General features: G+C 35.6%; 1 protein-coding gene across 2 annotated transcripts; it reads left to right on the top strand.

The window, feature by feature from the left end:
• Positions 1-7,471: 7,471 nt before the first annotated feature.
• Positions 7,472-16,009, top strand: LOC132029692 (homeobox-leucine zipper protein ATHB-15-like). Of its 2 annotated transcripts, XM_059419016.1 has the most exons (19): positions 7,475-8,105; positions 8,796-9,009; positions 9,311-9,470; positions 9,742-9,845; positions 9,928-10,018; positions 10,608-10,703; positions 10,792-10,905; positions 10,994-11,077; positions 11,202-11,357; positions 11,436-11,510; positions 11,604-11,710; positions 11,795-11,987; positions 12,929-13,114; positions 13,239-13,319; positions 13,853-13,987; positions 14,069-14,385; positions 14,814-14,919; positions 15,081-15,230; positions 15,647-16,009. In XM_059419016.1, exons 2-19 carry the CDS (start codon positions 8,798-8,800, stop codon positions 15,791-15,793), a joined length of 2,514 nt encoding a protein of 837 aa, XP_059274999.1. In that variant the 5' UTR covers positions 7,475-8,105; positions 8,796-8,797; the 3' UTR covers positions 15,794-16,009. The 2 variants fall into 2 exon arrangements, with proteins under 2 accessions (XP_059274998.1, XP_059274999.1); XM_059419015.1 differs by having other exon boundaries at positions 7,472-8,105; positions 13,853-14,385.
• The last annotated feature ends 1,246 nt before the right edge of the window (positions 16,010-17,255 follow it).

Below are 17,255 nucleotides of genomic sequence, written 5' to 3' on the forward strand. Positions count from 1 at the left end.
CCTCGACTGTTCGATGGCCGCTCGGTTCGCGATCTCCCCGGGCCGGAGAATTGCCGTCGGATCAACCCTTGATTTTTCGTCCCGAAGTTTGGCTTTTCCGAATGAGTACGGCCGATATCTTTCCTCGATGGTCTTCGACTCCGATCGTAATTTTTTCTCGATCTCTCAGAGCTTTTGTTCATATTTACGGCCCCGGGGGAAGTTCGAGTTGGTCATCCTCTACACGAATCTTTGATTCGTATCTGTTATGGACATCCGCCTGTGTCACAAACCCTCGTATTCCAGCTGTGTTTTCCTTTAGTTTGAACGAGGCCGTCGAGCTCCGAGGAGGATCGAGTCCTTTGCAAAAGCTTGCGTAGCCCATTCCTCCGAACCGGAGTGGGAGCTCCATCCGTTCCTTTGGAACCGGTTGGCAAATTCACGCAATAACTCATCATCCCTTTGGGCCATGCGAAAAATATCCGCCTTACGGGCCTCGCACCTTTTGGCACCGACACGAGCTTTTATGAACGCATCCGCGAGCATTTCAAAGAAGTGATTGAATGCTCTGCGTACGGTCGTGTACCAAGTCAATGCTCCCTTCACCGTAGTTTCCCAAACCTTTTCAACAACATGGATTCAATTTCATCCTCTTCAACATCATTGCCTTTTATGACAATGTGTGTATGAAGTCACGTGTTCCCGAGGTCCGCGCGTGCCATCATATTTCGGATATCCGACATTTAAACCTCTTCGGATCAATTTCGAGCCGCACTCGGAGGAAAGGCCTCGAATGTACCTCTTCGAATCCGTCCTTTCGTAACAGGGCGAGTCTGTGTGGATCCGGTCCACCCGAGAGTTATATGTTTCCACCCTCTTCTCGCCGAGTCTTCCCGCATCGCTAATGTTTCGAGCATTCTCAACTTCCGGATGAACCTGGGGCCTTCCTGACCCATTGCTCTCGACCATCCGTGTTTCGTCCCTTCGAGTTCGGCCACACCTTTCGTCTTCTCCTCGGCCGCTTCATCATTTTTGCTTTGCAATCGGGCTATCGCACTTTGTTCGGCAATAGTCGCTTCGTCTCGCAACATTTCAAAAATTATACGCAAGTTAATATCGTCCGGTATTCGCACTTTCTCGCCTTGTACCCGGACAAAGTAATTGAATTGCGAGTATTTAAGGGATCTAAGGGATCCGGCCGATCGGCATTCTCCGGTTCACGGTGTTTTGTCTGGCCGAGGCCCTCCCTCGAATCAATGGGGTTTCGGGGTCAACGGGTCTCACGCTTTGTAAGCCCCGTAGCCCATCGTTCTCATTTTCGGCCACAATCTCGTTGTCGTGACCGCATTGTCCATCGCTTGCCATTTGGTCCGTTTTCGTAGACGAATAAAAGATTTTTTTCAATCTTAATGGGTAAGAGATAGAAACCAAGATCAAAGATCGCTATTATCCTAGCCCCACGCGGGCGCTAAACCCGTTTACCCCGAACTGGGCAATAAGTTGAATTTGTAAGTGAGGTATAGGATATATGGATAACTTTAATCTATTTTGTGTTTGTGAGAAATATTTATGGATTTACGTGCTTTAATACGTGTATATGAATATATATATATCAATGCCTTGAGTGAAAATGTTGCGTAGTAAGTTAATGGTGTTGGGAGAATAAGCTAAAACCACAAAAATCCACCGATTCGACTAAAGAGTGAGAGAGAAACGATGCTTTAATATAAATTTGCTATTACAATGTTCTTGATCTTGAAAAGTTAAAACTTAAAAGTAGGGAAATGCCTCCTATTTATAGTTTTCCCTTATGGGCCTTTCATACAACATAAAGCCCCTTTAGGATAAAGAAAACCCTAAAAGGATAAGGTTGGGCCGTACGGTCTGACACCCGTACGATTCGCGCACAATGTGGCGAACGGTCTTCGACGCATGGCAATTTTTGTAGCCGATCACCGGACTCAATGGCCACGATCAACTCGGCCATGGAGAAACCGGACTAACGGCCACGATCAACTCGGCATGGAGGAACCGGACTAACGGCCACGATCAACTCGGCCATGGAGAAACCGGACCAAACGATTTCCTCCACTTTCTTCTGACCAATCACTTCTAGTGCATTACCTCCGGTCCGAAAGAAAGTCTTCATGCTCGTGCTTGTTTCTTTCTTCCCTCGATTCCCGATCTCACCGGTCTAGCTTAAATCCGATTTTTACCATATACATTCACTAGTTTCTATTGGTAAAAAGAAAAGAAAATCATCTGGAAAACGTAATGTTAGAAACACGGTTTTGTTTTTCCAGTTTAGAAGTCTACATGTTAGTGCGTGGACTGTTAAAATATTTTGAAATCCACTTAGGTCTGTCTGCCATTACTCCAATTGATAATTCTCAAGCAAAACGTTACGTTCAAACTTCAAAGATAAGAGAGTAACGTTTTTTCTCGAGTATGACCAACGCATTTTGTGTGTTGAAAATAACAATCTTTAAGAAGACTGGGCATCGACTCATCTGGCCTCTGTAAAGCAATTTTTTTTTTTTGTCATTTCTTTGAAGATCGTGGTTCTAGAATAGACCGCGTTTGATTGTGCACGATAAGTAAAATTTTGAGGAAGCCAAACTTATGGTTTTACATCTTATAAGTCCTTACGATTTGACAAAACATTTTACAATTTTATTGCTAATATCTTTTATAATCTTCGAAATACTCTTCTTAAAATATAATTTTTAGTTATTGTCTATTTTAGCTTTGTCATTCGTCCTTATTTACATAAAATACTTTTAAGTTTAATTATTTACGTTTTCTTGTAAATAACTTTAAGAACGTTTGAGACATTTTCACATAAAAAAGTGTTTATCAATACCTTTTTATTACACGCATTAACTACTTATTACCAATTTTAGCATTTTTATTCAAACACGTAAAAATTAATTACTAATAAAATTAGTTTCAGCACTTAAAATATTTCTCAACATTTGATATTTATGAGGTACTTTTAATCAGCTAACTTACGCGGGCTCTCAATAAAATTACTAGTTTTTAACCATTGTATCTAAAGTAATGTTAATCTTGAATAATTCAAACCTTGGAAACCTTCGAGGAAGACCTGAAGCTGCAATTGACCACTACCAAAGACTCACTTCGCCATGGCCACAGCTTTATCAAAGATAACGGCTTTGTGGAGTATACTAAGCATCCATTTTTAATATTTTAAAAGTAAAAGTTTGAGAGCCAAAGTATGACAGAAGATAAACTATTGTTTCCAAGCATGCTTTGAAAAAGTCGATATATGTATATGCTGTGTTACTCTCACTTTCTTAACTTTGTTATCTGAAATGGTCCATATCCCTTAACTTTAGGCACAAGTTTGATAAAAACAATACTGTTAAATAATTAATTACTCTAAGATGTGGACAAATACCAATTTTTTCAGGATATATTATTCCCTTATGATTCATAAAGACAGACAAACTTTCTGTTTTTCTCTCGGTATTGCCAAATCTATATTTGATTTTAATTTATGCTCATATGACATGAAGCTCCACTAGAGTTTGAAGAAAATGACATTCTCAGCCTTAAAGTTTAGGAAGTCCAAAAATGAGCTAACTTGATTTAGAACTGGATTATTTTGTCAAAAGAATATAGATGATAAAAAAAGTGTTAACGAATAAACCTTCAGTATTTAATTGATCAATTACTTAAAAACCCAGTAGCTTGGTCATGGTGTTATTATCCCATATTTAAGTAATATATATATATATATATAGTTTCTCAGCCCATGAGGATACTCATTCACAACAGAAGAAAATACAATTTCTTGCTAAGATTTAATTTGGTAGTGGGTAAAATATATGAGACACAACGGCATCGAAATTATGGAACAAAAAAAAAAAAATCGAGGTATACTAGTGAAAAACTATTACAATATGCATTTTTATCAATCAATAGATTAACCAACTACCCCCCGATCACACTAGTTGGACTCGATTATACAAGTCTTCGTTATTCATTCAACTCTATTTTGACTCATTTCTTTTTAATACTAAATAATTTATTTTTAAGGCGACATTAAGGGTTCTATAAAATCAGTTGTCATTCAGTCTCATAGTTGGCCCAACATGACATAAGAGTCTCTTATATAGTTGATGTCGTCGTATTTGAAAAATTGTAATTCATCTTATAAGAATTTTTTTTATTCATATGATTTTAGCTTGAATATTATTCACCTTTTGTATCTTCAATCATTATAATAACAGCAACGTTGCATCTACTTGCACCCTTTATCATATCTAATTAGTTAACCGTTTGCAATATTGTTCAATCTTATATGGTCACACACTACCATCTTAATTTTCATATTCTGCCACACTTGTCTTGTAGCGATGTTGGGCGTGAAAAAACCCTTTCCGAGAAATAGGCAATGGCAGCTTAAATTAAACTTACAATGCCAATGACGTTTTAAAAAGTTTATTTATAATAGCGATAAAGAATATAGGTATTCATATGTAAAAATCAAAATTTCAACAAATATACTCATCGCACATAAAGTAAATGAAAAGAGATAGAGTAAATGAAAAGAGATATAATCCTTTTCAACCAATGATACTATGATTTGGCAAGAAATGAAGTTTGGATACTCTTTTCTTGTCATTTCTCGATATTGTCGGAAGATGTCAACTAGGAAATCTTGATGTTATTCTTTCTACCAACAAGGAAATAAAGGGGTGAAAAAAAGAGAACATCATTTGACCTACTAATGATGTCCACCATAAATGTCAATATTCTTTTACTTAGGATTCTATTATATGATCTTTTAATCCTTTGACAAACGATGCAACATTGTAACCATATCTATCTATGCACCATCAGTGTGATTAGAAATAGATGTTATATGTTGTAAATAAATTTTCCTGAACGTTATTGAATTTGGGAGTTTGACGAAGTAATTTCTATTTTGTCGGGTTGTGCCTCTGTTTTTCATTTTACTTTTCTTTTTGTTATCCACTCATACGTTTTTTTCTTTCCAGATCCATTGCATCTATGCATGGAGAATCTCCGGATTAAGGGAAGTGAACTTCAATAATGTCAATTATCATCAACAATAGGATATACTATTGCTCTTATTCGAGCTGGACCAGTTAATGATGTGTGCTATTTTCTCCGTCTTAAAATACTTGTCACATTTAATATTTCGAAAGTCAAAATATATGAGCTTTGACTGACAATTTAAAATGTTTTTTTTTATATTAATATGAGAAAAATGGTTATTTATTGTACATCGTATAGTTTTTTAGTATCTAAAATTTTAATTTTAAAATATTAAATTAATCTAATCTAATTTAACTTCAGAAATTAATTAGTCAAATTGACAAAAGTGACAAGTAATTTCGGAAGGAGGAAATATAAATTTATCAAGTCTCGGTTCTTTTGTTGGCGTGCATTCTTTATGTTTCTCGACTTTCTTTTGTTTGATCGATCTATTTGAGATGAGTTGTTCTAACTATACTAATTAACACGGTTAATTATGCTCAATTATTTTTAATTAAGTAGAGGTGATTACTTCTATAGTTCTATTTAATTAAGTTAGCCATTAAGGAGAGGTGATTCTTAACTATCCGAATGTTGTTTTAAGTTCCGCATAAACCAGCCAAAAGATCAAAGGAAAAGATAAACAAAAACAAGAGAAGCATGGATAATACTCCGTAGCTTTTAAAGATCGAAACTTTCGGTTTTATTCTTGTACCATCACATGGATGTAACATTAAACAAGATACTTTTTTAACAAAAAACAAGAACTGAAAATCTTGTTTTATGTCATGCTTGTTGTGTACATGCCATGTATGAGGCAGATATAATCATGATAATGATGATAGTGACAGTGATGAGAGAGATATATAGAATAGGTGTATAGGGAAAATACAAAAGTCGAGGGGGCGCATGCAAAACATCCTCATTATTCTGTCTTCTTTTTTTTCGCTTTGCTTTTCACCCCCCTAAGCAATCTCTCTTTTGCTTTTTTTAACCTAAGGTTCTGTTACTATATTTTCCTATTTCCCACGTAAGCATGACATATGTCATTAGAACATATACCCCTCATCCTTCCTTGTTTTCACACTCTTACCACCATTTTCTTTAGCAAATTAAAATAGAAAAATAAAAGGCTTTTGAACATGATTATATGTAGTGCAAAATCTATAAATACGACGTAACACTAATACTATTTGACAAGGTTGACCTGAAAAATAAAACCATGTTGATAGGGAAATGGCATACGTGTTCTGCACTATTCATGAATTCAGAAGCGGATTCAGAATTTAAATTTTATGGGTTCAATCTTAAGATTGTTAACATTGAACCCATTATATTTTTAAAGTTAGGAGTTCATATCTACTATTTATTGTAATTTTAATTATTTTTTACACATAAATTTAAATTCCGCGTCAAAAGTTTGGGGTTCAGTTGAACCCCTACCTTGCAGGCCAGTAGGCCTCATGCATTTTGATTTGCCAGCAAACTTTTAGTTTACCACAGGTTGTATTACACTTCTAGGAAATATTCAATCACTCTTCATTTATTACACGTTTGGTCATAAATTTCAAATATTTTTCACTTTATTTAAAATTTATAAAATTAGAGTTGAAGTTGAAATTTTATTTGATTATACTTTTTTCAAAGGAAGAATAGAAGATTTTATTTGAAATTTATGAAGAAGGAGCTGGAAAATAGGTATGGAGCACTTGTCCAAATTTGGATTCCAATTTCAAGTTGAATTTAGCAATTTTTTTAACCAAACACAAATTTTGAAATAATGTAAAAAATTAGTCGGAAATTAAAAAACAATTCTCATGACCAAACGGGTCCTAATATATACTTAGGTCAAAACAAATTCTCTTTTTTCTATTAAAATTATGATATGATTTTAAAAACAAATTTAATACCAAAAACAGAAATGCGGAATACTAATACACTTTAAACTTGTCATTAAATTTATTTAGACACTTGAATCATATCCCTTTCCAACTGAGCACCTGAACAAATGATAAAGTATTCCTGTAATACTTTTGGCTCATAGTTTAAAAAGTTTATGCGTTGTTTTCAAGCGTCAATTACGTAGATTAGTTAATCACATAAAAATATTTCTTTTTCAAGTATATACATCAACATCAATTAGAACATGATACAGTTTTATGCTTATCAAGGTTAATATGTATAATTAAAGAAACTGAGTTATTTTAAATGGTTAACTCATCCACGTAGTGGATGCTTGAGCGCATAAACGAGGAAGCTTTTCTAAAATTTTAAGTCGCAAGTATCTAATAAAAATGTTTTATTATGTGTCATATGTTCAATCAAAACAAATGTAAATCAAATGTCTAAATAAAATTTTACTATCTGGTCTATCTAGCCAAAAGGAAAAAAAGAAAGGAAGAGTAAGATGTACTCAAATTATATTATAGGAGTGGGAGGGGGAATTAATGTCAAAAGGGGAAGACAGAGCAGGCTTACAAGACGCTCTACCAACTGAAAGTGGGATTTTATGCCTTTTTCTTTCTTTTGTGTCTGTCACATTCCCATCTTATTATTCTGATGTTTTAGGACAGACAGATGGTAAGTTTTGCAGGGAAAAAGATACCATTGAGAAAACAAAACACAAACACACTCTTCTGCTCCTTTCAACTCCTTTATCTTTTCTCTCCAACCTCTCCTTGAAAGAAAAAGAAAAAAAAAAAAGACAAAAAGAAATACCCCTACTTAAACAGCAAACAGCACTACAGCAACACCATTTGATTTTATATGCAAAGTAACCAAAATGGTCTTTCTCATATCTTCTTCCTCTTTCCCCACTTCTCTTTAACTCTCCCATTTGTATACATAAAATAATATAAAAAACACCACCACTGCCATCTCATTCTTAACTGTTTCTTGAATTCATAGAGAAAGATTGAGCTTTTATTATTTTTGTTTCTTGAGTTTAGAGTTGAAAGAAGAAGAAGTTTGTGGGAAATTGTAACTCCGTGATCCAATGAAGAAAGATCTATGTTTTGTGCTTAACTTTACGTGTTTTTGAAGGGACTGTGTGGTAATACGACGACAGCGTTTTTGGTTGCACAGAAAATTAACACAAGGTAGCAAATCTTGTGTCCCTTAATATCTTTATGTACATGTTTGCGTGTTTTCTCTCTTCTTACATTTCTTGATTTCTAAGGCTTTGAAAGTTTCTATGCTTCAGACACAAGTTTCATTGTATTTGTATATATCCAAATGTTTTTAATTCCCACATGGGATTCTAAAATACTTTAATACTAGCTACTTGTATCTGTCTCTATACTAACATATCTATATCCTTATATACACATGTAGAAAATGTTGGGGTTAAGTGGGTTGGAAGGGATTTAGCTGTTAAATCCTTTGTTTATAGATAGTTTTATCATTTGACTTGAAAAAAGTTTGTCAAGTTTGTACAACTGCAAGTGTTTAAATCATCTGCAAAAGCATAAAGATAAAGTCTCTTATAGTAGGGAAGCCAAGAAAGCTTTAGTAGTGCTTTCATCCTAGCAAAGCAAGAAAAAAATTCTTTTTGTGTCCTCTCTTGTATAAATTTTATTTCATGGTTTGGTAACAAGGGAGAATAATTTTGAATTTGGGATTTGTGGTGTATGAATTTTCTTGAAAGAGAGTAAGCAGTTGTAATATACAAGATGTTGGAAATGAAGATGAAGCAAGGGATCTCTGTATATTGAAATTTGTTTGTTACCTATATACTACTGTAGTACTAAATTTATTTTTGGTTCTCAAAATTGATAATTTTATTGAAGTCATGATGGCCGTGACATCAAGCTGTAAAGACAAACTGGGGATGGACAGTGGGAAATATGTTAGGTACACACCTGAGCAGGTAGAGGCTTTGGAAAGGGTGTATCATGAATGTCCAAAGCCCAGTTCACTCCGTCGTCAGCAGCTGATTCGAGAGTGTCCGATTCTATCCAACATCGAGCCAAAACAGATCAAAGTTTGGTTCCAGAACAGAAGGTATATCCCACAAAATTATCTTGTTAGATTATAGTAAAGATGCACACTACTTTTAAAAAACAAGAATTAGCGACGGATAAATTTTGTAGCTAAACAGCAAAATCTGTCTCTAATCTTATTTACCGACATATTAGAGATGGATTATCAAGAAATTCTGTTAGCTATAAGCAATTTAGCTAAGGATTAGCGGTGGAGTTTTTAGCTAATTCCAGTTTTCTTTTGTAGTGCGCTTTCTTTATTTTTCATTATTACTGTATTGAATCATTCAGATGATTAAGGTATTGTGTTTGTGTAAATGCAGATGTAGAGAGAAGCAACGCAAAGAATCATCGCGGCTTCAAGCTGTGAACAGAAAATTGACAGCAATGAATAAGCTGTTGATGGAAGAGAATGATAGGCTGCAGAAGCAAGTTTCACAGTTGGTGTATGAGAATAGCTTTTTCCGCCAACAGACTCAAACTGTAAGCAATCTAAATCTTGGGATAATTATGGACCGCTTAAAAGAATAATAGCCTGCAAATTTATAGGTTTTGTCTATTAAGTATAAATATTCGTATACTATACATACTGTATACAGAAAATATACAAAATCGGTTTTGTGTCTGTCTTTTCATTTTGTTCAATACAACTTAATGTTTCAATCTTTAAGAATTAGTGCGAGCTGGAAAATTTTCTTTCTTTTTGTTCCCCGATAACTTAGTTTTTCCTAACTGTGATACTTCAAAATTCCAGGCAGCCCTTCCCACCACAGATAACAATAGTTGTGAATCTGTGGTGACGAGTGGTCAACACAACTTGACCCCTCAGCGTCCGCCAAGGGATGCAAGCCCTGCGGGGTAAGTAGACGTTCTCTGAGTCCAATCCCTTTTTTTTTTTTTTTGTCCCTACCTTGTATACTCACATTTGAATATTTTCCAGACTATTGTCCTTAGCAGAGGAAACTTTAACAGAGTTTTTATCAAAGGCAACGGGAACCGCTGTGGAGTGGGTCCAAATGCCTGGGATGAAGGTTTGTGCCCTTCCCTATCTTTCAATTCATAGATGTCATGATCAAATTTTTGGAGTGTTGTTTATAGATTTGTTAATGTGGTAAATGACTCCTTTAGTCACAGTTCTTTAATAATAAATGTTTTAGACTTGTACTTTCATGACATTATTTCTTTGGTTATTATTCAGTCCCTTAAATCTATTGGTAGAAGAACTGCATGTAGAAAATCCTTTCTGCAGTGAGTTCCCTTTTTTTCTTCCTCTTAATTTTATCATCAATTGATCAAAATCATTTTTTATTAAAAAGGATCAAAAAGATATTTCTTGGATCAGAAAGATATTTCTTACTTATTCTTCTTGCTCCACTTATGTTATTGAGGTCATCAGTTATCTAAGTTTTGACAGCTCTTATAACTTTTAAGTTGCATCAATACATTGCTAGTATTTATAATCTTTGTTCTTAATGATAATTTCTACCTGTAGGAAAGTCTAGAGGATTTGATCATGTGCACACTAATTACTTTTACAACATTTAATTACATACCATAGCTAATTTTTGCAGATCATCTTGTCATTATAATCTTAAAAATATCTCTCTTTCATGTCTGCAGCCTGGTCCGGATTCCATTGGAATCATTGCTATTTCTCATGGTTGCTCAGGAGTAGCCTCGCGTGCTTGTGGCCTTGTGGGTCTAGAGCCTACAAGAGTAAGTTTCATCCTAAATAACTTGGTCAATTTAATTTTGTGTTTTTCTATTGGAATGCAAAGTATAATTGTTCTTCTGTTTATTAAAGGTTGCTGAAATCCTTAAAGATAGACCGTCGTGGTTTCGTGACTGCCGAGCGGTGGATGTTCTCAATGTGATGTCCACTGGGACCGGTGGAACCATTGAATTGCTATACATGCAGGTTACTTTTAAAAAAATTAATTCCTGTCCTTTTCTTTTGTTAGTGTAACACAACTTTTCACTGAATATAGTTTTCTGATTTGTTTCAGCTCTATGCACCTACTACACTGGCACCAGCTCGTGACTTCTGGTTAATGCGGTATACATCTGTTATGGAAGATGGTAGCCTTGTGGTATGTATAATGGTTATTATGTTCCTAGTAAAACAATCAAATAATAGGCGTTACCTTATTGCAATTGAAAGTCACACATAAGATGTAACCTTATGTGGATGCAATGCACATATTTCTATTCTAGGTATGTGAGAGATCTCTGAACAACACTCAGAATGGTCCTAGTATGCCACCCGTGCAGAGTTTCGTGAGAGCAGATATACTGCCAAGTGGATATCTGATACGACCCTGTGAAGGGGGTGGTTCTATCATTCACATAGTTGACCATATGGATTTAGAGGTGTGTTAACTTGTTAATTACATGATAATACTTCTCCCCATCAATTTTCTAATAAATGCTGCTAATAACCTTTGCCAGCCATGGAGTGTGCCTGAAGTGTTGCGTCCACTGTATGAGTCATCAATGCTGCTGTCACAGAGGACAACTATGGCGGTACGATTAAATTTATATAGAAAATCTTATTTCTCTTTCTTTTATCAGCCACATGTAAATTCCTGATTAATGCTGCTACTTAAAATATTTCAGGCATTACGTCACTTGAGACAAATTTCTCAAGAAATTTCTCATCCTACTGTCACTGGTTGGGGAAGAAGACCTGCAGCTTTGCGCGCGCTTGGTCAAAGATTGAGCAAGTTAGTCTTTCAATTCCTGATCTTTTCTTACATCTTCACATTTTTATTCTATTTGTGACTAAACTTCTAATTCACATTGTGAAGGGGTTTTAACGAGGCCGTTAATGGTTTTACTGATGAGGGATGGTCTATGCTTGAAACTGATGGTATGGATGATGTTACTATTCTTGTCAACTCATCGCCCAGCAAATTGATGGGTGCAAATCTCTCTTACGCCAATGGATTTCCATCAATGAGCAGTGCTGTGCTATGTGCCAAGGCTTCTATGCTTCTACAGGTACCAATTTACTATGTCGTGATAACAAATGCATTTTTTGGTGTTGGTTTTTCTTAAATATTTTTTCATTTATTCAAATTTGTTTTCTGGAGGAGAGTTTCCAAATACTACTAAGATCATGCGTCACCTTCTTAATTCATCATGCATGAAAATCTGATTTAATAGGAGCAGTAAAATTCGTCTAAAATAAAGGAACTGTCTTCATAAAATTTCTATTTCATTACCAAGGTTTAAGCATGGGCAAGCGATGACGTTTCAGTTTCTTGGTTAATCTAGAAAGAGTTGAAATTTGCACGAGGAGCATTTTGAGTTTTGTTGAAACTATAAATTTTGTGATTTGTCAGTATTGCTACATTTAGCTATCGTAAGTGATTATTATTTTGGGGAGTCGAACAATTGTTCTTTTGACTGCTATTTATTCAATTATTTTCAAAATATAACATAGTGGGGTTATGTAGTTCTATATAGTTTAAATTTTCATTTAAAAAAAGTCGAGGATTTAATATGCGAAATCACGTTGAAAATTAGGTTACTTTATATGTCGTACTCTGCACCGCGTTGTTCTTTCTGGAGTGGAGGGATTAATTATCGAGGCTTCAATTTTCAAGGTTTTACAAAGTTTCAACAAATATTATATGCATATGCGTTAGTAAGCGGAATAAAAGATGGGCACAAAGATGCTCTCTTTGAGGTGTAAGAGTTTCATTTTTCTTCAATGGAATTATATCTGGAAACTCTACATGTTCTATAGATATTTTCTCTTAATCCAGTCTGTGACCGCTATGTGAGCTTCTGGACCATATTCAGTTTTAGCAATCTATTTACACACATTTTCTCTTTTAGTTCCTCGAAAGCTTCTGTTCTAGTTCTACTTTTTATTCACACACATTTTCTTTTTTATATAGAACATCTGTTTCATCACATCTCTTCTTTTTTGGCAGAACGTACCTCCTGCCATTCTGCTAAGGTTCTTGCGGGAACATCGATCAGAATGGGCAGACAGTGGTATTGATGCTTATTCAGCTGCTGCAGTTAAATCTGGTCCATGCAGCATACCAGTCACTCGAACAGGAGGTTTTGGTGGACAAATCATTCTTCCGCTGGCTCACACTATTGAACATGAAGAGGCAAGCGACTAGTTCGGAATTATATTTACTATTTTGCCATAACTCCTCATTCTTTTCTTTTGCAATTGCATAGATTATGTTTTGTAGGTTAGTGTATTATTAATATTTCTTGCCTCTGGAACAGTTTATGGAGGTGATAAGACTTGAAAGCATTGGCCACTATCAAGACGACATGATGATGCCTGGTGACATCTTCCTTTTGCAAGTATGTTTTCATTCTCAAAATAATTTGCATCACTCTACGTTGTTCCTGAACTAGTTTTCTCATGATTTCCGTTCTGTATATAAATATTCATTTAGGAAAGCTCGTGTCTAGTGTGATAGTTCTACTTTTAATTTATTTAATTTAAATCCTTGGTGGGCCAGCTAGTTACTGGATTTTAGCATATCATGTGATACAGTAGAATTGTAGTTCACTATCCCCCGCAAGATTATATTCTTCACTTCTTGAACTTGGATATTTTTTGCTGTTGGACTTTATTTCTTACCTAGTTTGGATGTTGGTGCAAGAGTTATTGTTCCTAGCAAGCTAAAAATTAACTTTCACTTGTGAGTGTTATAGTTCGGTGTTACTCTTATCATTTTATGAAACTTCTAACCTTAAGCCTGTGATGCATCATCTATATATGTTAGTTGAATAGTCCCAACTGCCCTCAATCTTCTGTACATTCTTTAACCCTTTGTGTTATACTTTCGGCCACCTCTATGCTTAACGGACCTTGTTTTTGAAATGCACAGCTTTGTAATGGAGTGGATGAGAATGCCGTTGGAGCATGTGCAGAGCTCATGTTTGCTCCTATTGATGCCTCTTTTGCTGATGATGCTCCTCTCCTTCCCTCTGGTTTTCGTATCATTCCTCTGGACTCCAAGGCGGTGAGTATACTTGCCATATGTAGTCTGGAATTGCAAGTTTTCTCGCAAAGTTCTGTTAATTTATTTCTCAAATCAATGCAGGATGCCTCCAGTCCAAACCGCACACTGGATCTTGCATCAACTCTTGAGGCTGGAAGTCGACCTACTGGGGATTATTCCAAGAACTCTGGTTGCACCAAATCGGTTATGACAATAGCATTTCAATTTGCATTTGAGATCCATCTTCAAGAAAACATAGCTGCCATGGCACGTCAATATGTCCGCAGTATCATATCATCTGTTCAGAGGGTTGCTCTGGCTCTTTCTCCATCACGTATTGGTTCTCTTCCTGGTCTAAGGTCTCCACCTGGCACACCTGAAGCCCAGACCCTTGCCCGTTGGATTTGCCAAAGCTATAGGTATATGTTGCTTGGTTTACATATATTGCAACCTAGTATAACCTCAAAGAGTAGATACTTCTGTTTCCCATTCTAAAGTTCTGATGCTGTCTGGTGTTTAAGTAATATAGAAGTCTCTTCATTTTGTTATGGACACCAAAATAGATCATCCTAAAAGAGAAGCTTGGTGGCTGATGGGTTCATCAATATATGCTGAGTAGGGGGAAAAAAAATACCATAGTCTCGGAGCAAGACAGTGTTAGTGGGGATAGATAAGATGTATTTTTTCGGATTATAAGCATCAAGAAACTACTTGAACAATCTCTGACTGGTTCTAATATCTTTAACATTGCTTGCTTTTATTATGATAATTCTACCCTTTAATCTGAGAGTTTACGGCTATTATTGCGTGAATATTTGCAATTCTTATATTTTATCTTTTCTTTCAGGTTCTTCTTAGGCGTGGATCTGCTCAAATCTGTTAGTGGAGGAAGTGAATCCATCCTGAAAGAAATTTGGGATCACTCAGATGCTCTCATGTGTTGCTCTTTGCAGGTATTAATCTAGAAATCTAATTTCTAGTATTCATAAAGTTCAATTAAGTCACAGTTTGAGATTTACCATCCGGTTCCTACAAGAATTATACTTAAAACATGTTTCAAAGTTTCACTCAAGATTCAGTTTAGTGGTTTTCTTAACCTGATTTTTTATGGCAGCAACTGCCAGTTTTCACATTCGCGAATGAGGCAGGCCTTGACATGCTAGAAACCACCTTGGTAGCCCTTCAAGATATTACTCTCGAAAAGATTTTCGACGACAATGGAAGAAAGGCGCTCTTCTCTGAGCTTCCACAGATAATGCAGCAGGTATGTGCATTATCACCTAGTCTGAAGGGTATAATACCTAGCAATTTCATTCTCTTGTTCCTCTATCTGTTAAGAACCCGACCTGCTTCTTTTGTTGGTAAGACTGCGTGAGCAGCCAGGCTATCTATTTGTTGAGAATATAATTAAATAAAAGTGTGCTCTATCTAACAACTTAAGCTTTTGGATGAATGATCACACACTTCAACATGATATCGGACTAGGCAGAGAATTTCCAAATAAAAGTGTGCTTTATCCGACAACCTAATCTTTTGGATGAAATGGTCACATACTCCAAAACTATTGTCCTTCTGCTAAGTAACCAAAGCGTAATTGCTACTGTACGAGCTAGAATCTTGCAAGTTTCAATGTAGTTAACTTCACTAACTGGATATCACTTTTTATCTATCTTGTTGCAGGGTTTTGCTTGTCTTCAAGGTGGTATCTGTTTATCAAGTATGGGAAGGCCAATATCATATGAGAGAGCTGTCGCTTGGAAAGTATTGAATGAAGAAGAAGATGCCCATTGTATATGTTTCATGTTCATCAATTGGTCTTTTGTCTGATAATTTGCACATCAATGTAGGAACGGATACAAACTTAGATCAGTAACACCCCTTTTTTGTTAATCATACTTTATGGATCAACCTCTTAGTTGCCTTTATATCGTTTAGGCAAAAAATCTGCAAGTGGAATCGTTTTGCCTTTCCCATTCTCATCAAACACTTGTGTATTTTGGTTGGTTTGTGAACTTTGGTACTTTCTTTTGCCTTTGGTCTTTACTTCCTCTTGCTAGCAGCATTTTCATACTTACATTTAGCTCTTACGTTCTCTGGGTCCTCATTGAGGGTTTATTTGATTTGAAAGGAAAATGCTTTTAATGAAGATTGGTGGTTTTCTTAACCGCCCCCCCCCCCCCCCCCCTTTTTTTTTTTTTTTTTTTTATAAATAAATGTAGTAGGTAAATAGAAAATATTCTGCAAGAGCATTTATATATAATCTAGAAAAACACTATAGGGGTAAGGGTAGTGGTTGGAAGGGTTGTGGGTGAGGGGGTAAAGGCTGGGGGGTTGGAGTCGGAGTGAGGTGATAGGAGGTAGAGAGGAGATTATGTCACTCATGGAACTTAATTTTTCTATTCCCTCTAAGAAGTTCTTACACCCCTATTTATCCGAACCTCATGTATTTTATTGTTTTTATCGAGGATTAAAAGTTTTTTCAATTAAAGTGATTATTGCGGAAAGAGATTATCTATTATTTGGAGACACCAATTAAAGTCGCCATATTTGAATTGCTAACTAAATGAAAATTTTGACTCTTTATATTTTTTTTTTGTCAGCTAACAAGAAATCCAAGGTAAGGAATGTTGATCGCAAAAGGTGTTAGACACCCCTTAGTCCTGTGATTTTAGCATGGTCATTTTAATTGATTTATATTAATTTGAAGTAGTTTTTGGATAAAATTGTGTCCACTTCGTTTATTTTGCCCATGTTTTGCTTATTATTATTTCATTTATCTTGACCTGTAATCACAATCCTAATTTCAATATACACAAGAGATCATACAAATGCGTAGTTTGTCCTTTCTATTTATGTGTTTTGATTCAAGATGTTTAAAAGATTTTCTTAACACTTTGGATTGATTTGATTATTTGCTTGGTCAGCTTGGTAAATAGTAAAAGTTTGGGCAGCTTAAGAATCTGATGACGCTGGGCTGGCGTAGTCGGTTTATTTGGCCCAAATCATTTGAAAGGCCTCACCCTGTGTATTAGCGCTAATCTTGATCCCTTTTTTGCGCGGATTGGCCTTCTTTGGGGTGGTCTTTAATTTTTGGCCCTCAAATTGTTGGTCTTTAATTTTTGGCCTTCTCTTAAAAAGGTGACCGAAAATATCCCGAGGTTCTGGGTTCGAACCCCGCTCAGTCAAAGAAAAAAAAAAGTTTGCAAGGTAAGGGTTTTGCAAAAAGGCTGCCTTGTGCGGCAAACTTTGCCTTAAAGCATAACTAAAGTTTGTCTTACAAGGCAAAGTC

This window comes from Lycium ferocissimum, chromosome 9 (genome assembly GCF_029784015.1).
Source record: "Lycium ferocissimum isolate CSIRO_LF1 chromosome 9, AGI_CSIRO_Lferr_CH_V1, whole genome shotgun sequence".
NCBI classification, from domain to species: domain Eukaryota; kingdom Viridiplantae; phylum Streptophyta; class Magnoliopsida; order Solanales; family Solanaceae; genus Lycium; species Lycium ferocissimum.